General features: G+C 34.4%; 1 protein-coding gene and 1 non-coding gene across 2 annotated transcripts; both read right to left on the reverse strand.

The window, feature by feature from the left end:
* Nucleotides 1-3,910: 3,910 nt before the first annotated feature.
* su(f) (cleavage stimulation factor subunit su(f)) lies at nucleotides 3,911-9,654 on the reverse strand. Its single transcript, XM_034327034.2, has 13 exons — nucleotides 9,513-9,654; nucleotides 9,205-9,396; nucleotides 8,984-9,016; nucleotides 7,361-7,458; nucleotides 7,129-7,282; nucleotides 6,812-7,045; nucleotides 6,357-6,740; nucleotides 6,039-6,285; nucleotides 5,888-5,957; nucleotides 5,712-5,808; nucleotides 5,380-5,638; nucleotides 5,168-5,302; nucleotides 3,911-5,077 (listed from the first exon to the last, which is right to left on the reverse strand). Exons 1-13 carry the CDS (start codon nucleotides 9,534-9,536, stop codon nucleotides 4,863-4,865), a joined length of 2,142 nt encoding a protein of 713 aa, XP_034182925.1. The 5' UTR covers nucleotides 9,537-9,654; the 3' UTR covers nucleotides 3,911-4,862.
* Nucleotides 9,655-10,056: 402 nt separating this feature from the next.
* Nucleotides 10,057-10,130, reverse strand: TRNAN-GUU (transfer RNA asparagine (anticodon GUU)). The gene has a single exon. It is a non-coding gene; the product is annotated as a tRNA-Asn (tRNA).
* Between the last annotated feature and the right edge of the window lie 2,464 nt (nucleotides 10,131-12,594).

Genomic DNA, 12,594 nt, shown 5'->3' on the forward strand with positions numbered 1-12,594 from the left:
CTTTCAAAATCGTTAACGTCGTTGTTGCAGTTGCCATTCTCTTCCTTTCAGCCGCTTTATTACTTTTACTGATGGAACTTAATACTTCTAATCAAGAAAACAAAGAAACGTGTGCTCGTATTCATTTTTCTTTCTTTCACTGTAACGTTTCTCAGTGTAAACTCGCGGAAAATAATCGTAGAAAAGAAAAAGAAAAGAATTATTTAAAGACAATCGAGCATCGCTATGCTATAATAGCAATAAATTTTTGGAAAACTGTACCCCGAGTTTTCAGCGTATTTCCCGTGGAATATTTTGCAGAAAAGCTTTACGACAAGCCTAAAGGTGTTACGCAACGAAATAGCAGAGAGAAAGAAAGAGGTTTAATTTTGAAAAGAAAAAAGAACCGTGAAATCTGGGACACAGGTTAAATTTTTTGTTGCTTGTCCCGAGACTTAAATTACCTTTTTAAAAAGATTCGAAAGATTTTTAAAGTGACTCGACCTATATCCCTCAACGAGATAAAAAGTACGGAAAGGTTCTAAAAAATTCTCCTGTACTGCACAGCACGGACAGATGTAGCTGCGGGAGAAATCCATTACCTTCAGATTGAACAAGAAAATATTTAAATTTAAATGGATCTGAAAAATGATTGTAGGGAGAAGGGAAATACTAAGCTTTTTGAAGCAAATGCATTCCACCTTTTATGCCAAATTGAAGCTTTAATTTTGTACAAAATACTTGAACAATAGTAAGAGCAATAAACAGAGCAATACAACCTAATACAAACCTAATCACAGGCTATCAAACGGATCATAGAATTACGTTATCCATGTTATTCAAGAATTATCGTCCAATTGATGTCATAATCTAGTAATTACTCATCTTGGTAAATGGACACGATCACTGTTGATGGCCATTCCATCGGATGGTTTCGCGTGTTAATACATTACACACCTTCTTCTTGGGGCAATTTCAACAGCGGCATGAACGGGCATCCCTCACGAAGTATAACGTGGCGTGACCGCATAAATATCCCGATGAAGGTTTATTACTTCAATAATGCATATCAAAGTCGGGATGAAGGGCATAGGTAACGAGATTGCGGAAAGGAAAGGAGAGAAGGTTGTCTGAGGCGAGGCCGGTGAATACATGCTTCTTGTTTAAGCATTTTCCCGGCTCGAAGCAAACCATGACGTCGTTAGAAAGGATGCTTCGAAGAAGATCGAAACCGCAATCCGTTCGTCTTAGAATGCACCATTATCGTGAGACGGGCATAGTTGAGATAGCTATTGTCGCGATAACGATGTCGGTCCTGGATGACGAGTGCCATTGAATCAGATCCTCGATACAGATTCTAATATAGTCACAGGTGAATGCTATTATCCGTCGATACGTCGCTCCAATCTACAATATACATTCACGCACCACGACAGCAACGATGCACCCCCATAAATACGTTATAACTCTGTTCGGTGAATATTCTTTTTCAATAGGAGATTTCAAGCAATCGTGATTGGAATCGTTTATTACAACATTTATCTTTGGTTCTGTTAAATTTAAAGGAATCTTTGAATATCGGTGTAGAAATAGTAACATTTAGAGATTGATGGATTACTTAGGTATAATTTTAACCGTTTCAATTTCAATTTCAAATGCTTCAATTTCTCGAGTGCATTCCACGTTTCTATTTTAATCATCCTCATATCGTCTTCTTCTTAAATGAAAATTATACCCATCGAGACGAAATCGTTGATTTATTCATCAAAGCAACATCAAGATTATTCCATCCTGGGAAAGACTGAAAGTGACTCATACCTTCCCTCTTTTTTATCGATTTGCCGAAGAAATTACTCTAACACGGTATCTCGTGATAGTTCGTTCTCGCCAAAGTGAGAGAATTATGCGTTTGCGTTCTATGAAAGGCCAACTAGCAGTTTCAGGAGCTCCTTTCGGCTCTTGTCATTTGTCTTCCTCCGAGATAGAACCAAAGTTTCAAAGAGCTCTCCAAGTTGCATCCCAGGCGGTTACCGGAGAACGTCTCCTTAAATTTTCCCGTTGTAGGAATTAATGGCAAGGAGTAATTTGTAAAATCTTTGTTAACCTCTCGTAAAATCCACCGAAATCTATGTTTAGATAGTTGACTATGAACGAATGGGACTAATCAGGGTGTAATTCTTTTCTATCATAATTAATCCACGATCGATGGGGAATCAATCCTGGTCTGGATCTACAAAAAATGTAGCATTCAAACCTCGAGAAAACAAAATTTGTATATATTGGAAAAGTAATATCGAGGAATACATAATTATATTATCTAATTCGTAATTCAATTTTCTCACAAATGCTCGCTATTAGTTTCCTTTTCAAACTACCCGACTTCCGCGTTGCCGTATGCAACTGTACTTGACAGTTGCAGGTTTACCGACCAGGTCAAAGGTTACAAAGGTCTTTCGTAATTAAATACTAGTTCAAAGACCACCACTGTCGCTGTGTTGTGTACACGAAATTTGTTCGCAATTAATTTCTCTGCTTCCGCAATTTTATTACCTGGTTTCGAGTGTCTCTTAATAAATCTCATACGAATTTCTTTCTACTTCTCTTGCATTATTTTATGAAACAATAAATATCCGAATGTTATTCAAAATTTTCAAATAATAAAAATTAACTTTTTTTAGTATACAATTTTTTAAATGATACTCAAGGAAGCTTTGTAGTTTCGTTTCCCTCAATGATCCCAATTTCTGTTGCATAATTGTAACTTACAATTATTAACTTGTTGGCAAGCACATTAATCAATGTAAAACGAGGCACACCGCGGCAAACTATTGTACTTTATGCCACGCATGTGGCTCGTTAAGAACCCGTTAACATAATAGGCTGTAGCTTAGGAAAGCAGGTACAGCTATACATTCCAGGAACACACGATACCAAAAATTATATTCAAACAACAATTTTAATTAAAATGCATAACAGAAGAAACTCGTACTCGGGTAGTTTATATTAAGCATTTTAATAACTGCATGGACTGTAATATTTTTAAATGAATGTAATATTGAAATGTACACAGGGAGGTGAAGGCTATAATTATAAATTACAAGATCAATTTTTTCGGTAGATGGGAGTGTTTGTGGAAACGATAAAAGGGTTTCAGAATAGGAGATAGCGAAATTATTGGATCGGTAGTGAAACACCTGGATTCACGGGTTCAGGTGGTCTTGAGAATCTCTGCGACCAATCTTCCCTTTTTCCGTACGGAATCGTCATTTAAGAGGTTTCCAATGAGAAGCAATCTTCCCTTATACGCGAAAGCAATCATCGATGTTATTTATTTTTATACAAAACAAATTATTCAATCTGCTTCTCTTTAATTAAGCATAATACTGCATTAAACTGTAAATAAACTTAGCAGAATTTGTATTAATCCATGCAACGTATTAATAGAACAGAGACTATGCAAAATATGTTCGATAACATCGTCATCTTTCTACAAAACACTTACTTAGTCATTGGGAAGGAATGCAGGTAGTTTAGTTGATTTGAGAAATGTACAAACGCTAGGTATCTCTGCCTAAGACAGATTGGACGAGAACTATGCCACAATTACACACTAAACAGTCAAGAATTTATATCTGTGTAATAGAGATTCCTTCAGATTCCACAGCTTCCAACTGGAAACGCGTAGCAGCGACAGATTATGCTGAAATATCAGCGGTTGTTTTAGATGGTTAATTAAGACTACATAGAGGAAACTACATCTGACAGAATTACAGCTAAATAGAATTATTATAATAAATTAAAAATTGTCTTTTGATATTGATTCTATTTTTCGAGAGATACCAGAATGTATATTTTTTTGTTTATTCTAACAATAAGTTTAATTTGAATAGGAATGAGTATAACATCGTGTTCAAGTATAAAAAAAATTTGTTGAAATAAAGACTGCAATGGGATGATGACAATTTATTGGTCCTGTACATCGAATTTATATAAATTGATTTAAACATACAGCGCGAAACAATTGTATTCGGATGAATAGCTTTCCGAGCATGTTCGATTCAAATAAATTTTAGAACAGATTGGATAGATAAATGAATTGTTTAATCAATTTGGTATTTTACAAAAATTGTATACAAATGTCGAAAATAAATAGATATTGAAATAGAAACTGGAATGAAGAAACCAATTTCTCGAATACATTTGATTCGATACCGTGAATTTAGGTAAATCGTTCTATAAATGAAAAAAAAAAAAATAAATCGGTTTTTTCTCTTATCGCATAGTGTACATAAAAATTCACATAAAACAATAGTGCTAAATAATATTTTATGATACAAATTACTTACAATTATAACAAATTACTTCTGCCCGATAAAAGACGAATATGTCTTACCAATCACCTTCGCTTTTGCACCACAATTCTTATAAGGCCTGAGCAACATTTTTTTCAATATACAAATTACCATAAACAATGGTCTCGAAATTAAATCTTGATTTGAAGATTTCAATACATAGCAAAATAGGTAACGATACAATGATGTTCGATCCATTGGACGTTCCCAATGTTGTCCCCGTCCGGGTCAAATTAGACACTTTCTATATAAATGAACACATTTGAAGAAATATGAAATCAATGGTGTAAGTATAGGATTTCTGAGTACATAGTACTCAAACTATCGTGCACAGTGTCACATAAGGAATTTAGTAGTTGCTTACATATACGTAACGTACGCTTTTAGATAATAATAGGTTTGTCCCGTCAGGAAATATCTCCTTCCGGAACAAACAGAGAAAATGTAAAAATATATGATAACGTGTATCAGATATCTCCAGGATACTTGGAGATGATACGTAACTCTGTTGTCGGGTTATCATTTCTTTGTTCATTTGACTCGTTTCTGTTGTCTTTGGCGGTATATGTCGTTTGCCGGAGGTGGTGGTAGATCTTCTTCCTCGCTATCATCACCTCCTAAACGCGTTCTTCTGCGTTTAGATCCGATACTTATTCCATCGTTACTTTCATCGACGATCCAATGTACGGACTTGGCTAAGTCGAATAATTTTGTGTCGCAACCATTATCTGCTACCGGCAATGGAGCTATACATTAGAAATTTCATAAAAACAATTAGAAACAAATTAAGGAGTTAGAAATTAAAAAACACTTGTTAATATTATTTCTAATTTTACCATGTTCCGGTAGCTGGATCCGATTGAAAACGTCCATAAGTAAGTCAACAGCTACGAATGGTCCTCTGAAACAACCTGGTGGCGGAAGCATGGTACAAAGTTGCGCTGCGGCAGGTGGTAACGGGAAAGTACCGCCTGAAGTGAAAACAGGAAATAAATATAAATTTGTTACAAAAATTTGTAGAAGCATAGTAGATATTATCAATACTAACCAGGTACTGGATGCTCTCCGGGTAATGGATTTACTTTTGGCTTATAAGGAATCATTTGCGACAAATCCGGTCTAGGTAAAGACGCGATAGCCTCTTCCGGATCCGGTATCCGCGGTAATGCACCAACTGTACTTCTGGCAACACTAGACACTTCCATATATCCGATGGATCGTAACTCCATTGGAGTACACGGATATAAATCCAGGAACTTATATCTATCTACTAATTGTGCTGTCTCCTTGCCTTCGAACTCTTTGATCTAAAAGATGAAAAGGTTTGAAATATTCTATATTATTAACAACATCGATCTTTTATCGATTTTCTATTGATACCTTTTCTAAGACTGCGCTACGTCTTTTTTCGACTTTAACAATACTGGCTAGATCTCCGATATTAGACTCAAACTCTAAAAAGCGATTCCATATGTCACTAAAAGAAAAGTTTTTAACATTAGACATGAAAATATATATCTAATCTGTTGAAATGATTAAACGTATCGATTACGTACACTGATTTTTCTGGTTCTAAACTACCAGAAGATAAAACTCTTTCAAACAGAACCCTTGTGTTATTGTCCTCTGCAACATTAAATCCATATTTTGCACAATTAACTTAACTGAATCAAATTAATCGTGGAATTAAATGTTCATTCGTCTCACCGTTCAAATGCGATAAGTAGTCAATATAACAAAGTATATAGTCAGGGTTATCTCCGAACTTTTTTAAACCCAGTTCGAATATTCGGAAAGCAATATTTTTATCTTTAGTACAGTAATATTCCATTAACGCAGCAGCGACGTATACGTGATGTTTACATCTCGGATCTTCTCGAGCTCGTTTGAAAACCGTCCTAGCAGATTTTATACCTTCTGCGCGTCTTGCAAATTTCATATATTGTACATAAGCCTACGAAAAATGAACCGATTTAACAGGGAAATTGAGAGAGGATACGAAAATTAATATCGATAAATACTAACGAGTGTCGGGTCAATATCAGGTATATCAAGGAACTTTTGATATATTTGATGCACTTTCTCGTACTTTACTCTTCCCTCTTCGAAATCCGCGTGTGCAAAATATAATAACATATTTTTCGATAACAATGTACTTGTCGCTCTTTCGAACATAGTAGCAGCTTCGTCGCTTAAATTCTTCGCTGCATTTACATCCCCCTTTTCCGTTAATATTTTCGAGCTAAGTTCTAAGAAGTGTGCGGCTTGATGCCACACCGCCGGGTGATGACCCAAACATAGTAAACATTGTTCTATAGCAAACATTACTCTACGTGCAACTAAAGAAGTATCTTCGGTTCTTAGAGGATTGCTACGTTCCCATGCAATGTACTTTTTCCATAATTCAACCTGACGCAGAAACATTAACGTTTGTATAATTAATCAGATACATTAAATTAATAGTGTAGGAGAAATAGTACTTGTTTCACTTCTTCTGGATGGCCAGTTGGAGGTACGCTCGGTGCACTACGATTCAGTCCTCTTGTTACAGCTTCCAACTCCTTGGCAACCCGTCTTGCGTTCATATAATCTCTGGAACGTTCAATAGCCATCTTTTCTGCAATTATTGGATTAATATTTTGTTCAAATGCCATGTAATCTTTCCACAATTGTTCCATGTTTATCATGGGGTTGACAACACCGCGTTGATATACCTGTAATTTAGCAGTAATAATATAACAATCAAAATAATTGAAAACACGTTTGCATACGCTGGAGTATACGCGCGATTAATTACCTTCCGAACCGCGCTAATTTTCTGATTCTCGGCGTACGAACCAACAGCTTCGACACTTTTCAAAAACATAACATAATCATTCCATATACTATACGAATGTATATCCATCCCAATTTTATCCAATGCAAAATCATACGCTTGTGCCATTTTTTCCCTACAAATAGTATATCAGTTGATAGTTTAAAGTTGTAACTGCTTGATTAAATATCTGTTCATGGACCAATGTACTTACTTATACGTAGCAAGACTGGCTTTTGTTTCTTTGACATAAGAAAGGTAAAGTTTCCACAACTCAATATTTAAGATTTTCATGAGGCACCTTTGGAAAAGCTGTCAGAGAAAACAAGTATTTTAGAGGCAATGTAAGGAAACAATGTATCATCCACACGAAGCCCACTCAATTGTTGTTACAAAAAAGATTACGTATCTACCACCTTACTTACCCATACAGGCAAGTCTTTTTTTTTTATACACATATTTGAACATTAATGATAATACCAATAAAAGTCACATTAACATATCAGAAACAGAAAATCAACAATTTATTAAAGCAAATTTTTTGATACAATCACTACTACAATATCGTTTATATATAGTGGGAGAAATAATAATGCACCAGTGCATCAATTGAGAAATGGTTTATTGCTTAAACATATGATTCAGTGTGAATAATTGAGAAATTTTTTGTAGATATGAGATTATAAAGGTAACATAAAATAAACCCCATTGAATCAAACAGTTTATTTATTTTTTGCAAGTGGGGTTAGTAGTATGACAGAATTGACCTATGTGGGATCTAGAAATGAATGATCCCGAAACGTGACAAAAAAATTTAGACAGTGTGAAGCAACATAAGGTGATAGAAATAAATCGCGAATTAATATGAGCACCGTTTATGGCATATTTCATTTTTACTAATTATTATTCAAATACATTAATACATTTAACACTAATTAGTTCTTCTTCACCTTATGCTACCTCTATAGAATTTTCACAATACCTGAGAATACTTCTCAAATACTGTTCAAGGGGAAGGTAAATTATGTAAGTCCCAAAACTTTTTGATGAAACAATTTTTGATAATATCAATTGTCTCAAACTCATTTATATAATATTGAGACAAACATGTGCATCATCAAGATTGTTTCTGTATGCACAGATATAAATATACCTTGCATAAGTCAAACATTTTTACTTTAGATCATGTTCAATAAAATTTCTACACCTTGTGTATGAATTTTATCATATGTCAGATAACATAATTCAAGCACAGTGAAAAGTGTATTGTAGGAAGGAATACAAGGCTGTTGCATTCAGGAAGCTGCCTTCATAAGTTGATTTATGCTAATATCAAATCTATATTAACTCATAGGCTAAGTAGATTATATATTATTTGAAAACATATTGCTCAACAAAGAAAACAACCTCCCAAATATACCAACACACCAATTATTAATTAATGAAAGATATGTTTATGGTGAAATACTGTTTTTATTCACCTTATATAAAATGCAAAGTGCTTAGAGTCACAGTGTATGATAATATTTAATCGCAAATTATTGAGTTAATCTTATTACACTAAAAAATTTTTTAACTACCACTGTTCAATAAGAAATTTTCCTATTTAATATAACGAGCGTTTAATTATAATTGTTCTTGATTAATTAATAAACATGCATATAACTGCAAGTTTGAATTAAAAAAAAATCCACCCGACAATTTTATTGAAAAACCAATAATGAAAATTATGTATACTCAAAACAAACAATTTGAATAATACATTGAACTATAAATTTAATAACATGTAAAATAATGTCATTAAAGTTTGAAACTCAGACAATTAATATTAACATACCTTTTCCACCTTTTCAAAGTTGCGCATTTTCATCTGAAACAGTCACAAATAGTATAAAATAAAATTTTATTTTCTTCTAGTATAGGAATCTATTTAGTTGTATTATTTAATATACAATATTGTACATAGTTTAGAACAATTTATTTATAAACTTTTCTGACGGTGTTTCCATTAATATTGTTTATAGCAGATGATGATAATGAAAGTGGTGATAGTATTACCTCTTGTTCTATATAAATCTTCCAATAACGTCCAGCTGAAGGAAAGACAGAGACAAGCTTCTCAAAAACTGGTCTTACTTCTGTAATAGGTCTGTTCTGTGCTTCTCTGATAAGGATGCTCCATGCTTCCAAATCATACGGAGATTCGTCCACAGTTTTCTGAGCACGTTGTAACTTCTCATTTCCCCAGTCCTACGAGTAAAAAGAACGCACAATTATTCAACGTAAGCAATTTATACTACACATTACGCAAAGTGAGGTTATATTAACACAATGCTAATTTTCTAGATATTATTAAATCGACTTACGAATTCCGTTTTATCGTCTGTCATTTTCTGATCCTACGGACGATGCTAATGCCCTAAAATAAAAAACTTTTGCTTATCGAAGAGAAAAATGGCTGCAGGAAAGCCCTCAACACCCAACACGCTATAGCTTGTAACCAATACAACTCACAGGGTCGATTACGTTCGATATATCGCTGCGAGAAGTCGCTCGATACATCGAGTCGTCGATTTTCGATAATCGCCATACTGGTATTCAAATTTGAAAGGATCTTCTGCAGGAATGTTTCTCTTTATTTGTTAGATTGCATGTTTAGCGACGTGTAATGTTTAAATATTAAATAATAGTCTTTATTGTTGAATAATAATGTTTATTTTAAATACCGTAAAATGTTATTACAGTATGATGTATTTCGTAATAAAAACTAGCTACCAGCTACCTGCTACTTGGACCAAAAGGGAACAGTTTTCTTCAGTATTTGCATTTATTTAAATTGTTACATATACATTTCTAAACAAGTTTATATTGTATAACATGTTTTCTATTATTTATAGACATAAAAAAAACCGCCCCCGGGTGGGCTCGAACCACCAACCTTTCGGTTAACAGCCGAACGCGCTAGCCGATTGCGCCACGGAGGCTGTTGGTACTAGGTCGTCACTTGATATTGTTCTTGTCCACGATTAAAATTTTAATTATTTTATCATTTAATACACATTATAATTCTTCCCACTTGTAGTTTGACGGCAAAGGATGGTTATTTTTCCCTAAAATTACTTATAATAGCATATTTCGTTTTTCAGTGTAAAAGTAACACGTTTGTCTAATTAATCACACTTGCTACCAGGGTTGCGTCATCCGAGCGTTTTCTAGGGTTTTTTACATTTTACAGTATTTTACGGTAAGATACGTTAAGGTGATGCGAGCGTCGAAAACTTTACCGACAGTCCCTAGAGAAATCCCTAGACGCGAGTTTTCAAATTACGTCCTCATTTCTAAACAGAATGTAAAAAAATTTGAGGGACGTGTTCAGAAGGTTCTAAAGAATATTTGTCTGGTCCTTATATTATCCAAATCGTCAAAAACTTATAAAATATTGAAATTGCTGTCTGTCAACGATCAAGAAAATGGCGGATCGGACTCACCTGCATTGATTTATTCGTAATATAAACATTTCTGTGAATCGTATGTCCAAATAGGGACCAGACTGATATTCTTTGGGTTGGATAGAATAAAACGAGTACCCAAGGGATGATGTACAAGTCTCCAGATAGAAGTAATTTGAAAACTACGATTTCGTTGATTGTTCACTCGCGAAAGACGTCAACAAGGTAAAACAGACCAGATATTTAGTTTCTCGTTCATTCTGTAGGGCGCAGTTCGTTCGTTTGATTAATAAACAATTGTAAAATTAAAAATAATAATTAAATAATTTTTAATATAATAATTAAACAAAATTTTGCAATATACCCACGCGGAAATGTAAAGAAATAAACAATTTAAATAGATATAACAATAATTTGATTAATAAACAATTGTAAAATATAAAATAATAATTAAACAAATATTAACAAATATCAGATAGAAATAATTAAATCTGCGGAACCGGTGAAGCGGAACGTCACGCTTGATTGCGCGCGCCGCGCGCTGGTACATGCGCGACCCGTACAGAGGTCAAATCTAATCAGTCTTATCGCGACCGCCAAAGGATACGGATGGATCTGTCAAACATATACCGGTACGGGTTGATACCATGGATATTCGTGCATGGATTTATCAGTGTATTACCACAAGTGTTACTGTGTTTGCCTATAGTATTTCCTATAGTGTTTCCCATGTGTTTTGGAATATTTATACGGATATATTAGTTCGTTTTATGGTGTGGAACCCCATGTACCTGCATGTGCTTTATTGTGTTTTATGGTGTGGTACTCCATGTACCTGCATGTGCTTTATTGTGTTTTATGGTGTGGTTCCCTATGTGCTTTGGCATATTTTTACGGATTTATTAGTGGGTTTTATGGAGTGGTACCCTATGTGTTTTGGCATATTTATACGGATTCATTAGTGGGTTTTATGGAGTAGTACCCTATGTGTGTTGGCATATTTATACGGATTTATTAGTGGGTTTTATGGAGTAGTACCCTATGTGTTTTAGTATATTTATACGAATTTATTAGTAGGCTTTATGGAGTGGTAACCTATGTGTTTTGCTACAATTTTGCAAATATTTTATGGTGTTCTATGGTTTTGATCTTCATGTGTTTTGGGATGTATTTATTTGCATGTGTTTTACCGTATTTTATGATGTAGTTATTCCTATATAGTTTTGCATGCATATTTTTAAATTATAGTATGTATTAGCATATTAACTACAACAAATTGAGAGAAAACATATATCGTTCAAGAATCGTGGTTTTTATGCTTCCAGATGAGTGCTTTGGCCAGTGGGGGTACCGTTTCTTTGACCAGCCAACAGTCGAGCTATGAATCAATCTAAGATGCGTGGCGAGTGCAGTGGTGCAAGTCAACGATCGGTGAGTCGCATGCTTTAAAGTTCCTCCGATTCCCATCATGTCGTAGGACGAATGGTCCGTAGCGACACGGGAATTGGTTGTAATTTTTATTTTTTGAGCGAGCATAGTGACCCACGAATATCACTGTATTATTTTATACAACGATAATCGTGCAAATTGCTTTTTTGTGTATTTTATGCCTTAGCTTAGGATAGGGTTTTCTTGTACATATTTACATATATAGATTTCGAGTTTAAAAATGTAAAGAAGTCGGATGACCCTCCGACTTCACAATACATTTTCTTTTTTATATGTACAAGAATTTATTTCGCGATGAGCGGATTTCAATATCAAAGTAATAAGCATGATTACTATTAATTATTATAACTACTTACTTTGATAACGAAATCGCTCTTGAAATTGAAACGTTTTTCCAATTTTACTCGTGAAATTGGCATCAGTTTAGTATATGGGCTGGCCCCCAGGGGGGTTGGTATTTGCTCTTCAAGCATTGTATAAAGTTCCCCTTTCGTACTTGAAATTCATTCTGTCACGTTCACGGTTCTCGACCCTAAACACTCATCATTCA

This window comes from Osmia lignaria, chromosome 14, assembly GCF_051020975.1.
Source record: "Osmia lignaria lignaria isolate PbOS001 chromosome 14, iyOsmLign1, whole genome shotgun sequence".
In the NCBI taxonomy this organism is placed as follows: domain Eukaryota; kingdom Metazoa; phylum Arthropoda; class Insecta; order Hymenoptera; family Megachilidae; genus Osmia; species Osmia lignaria.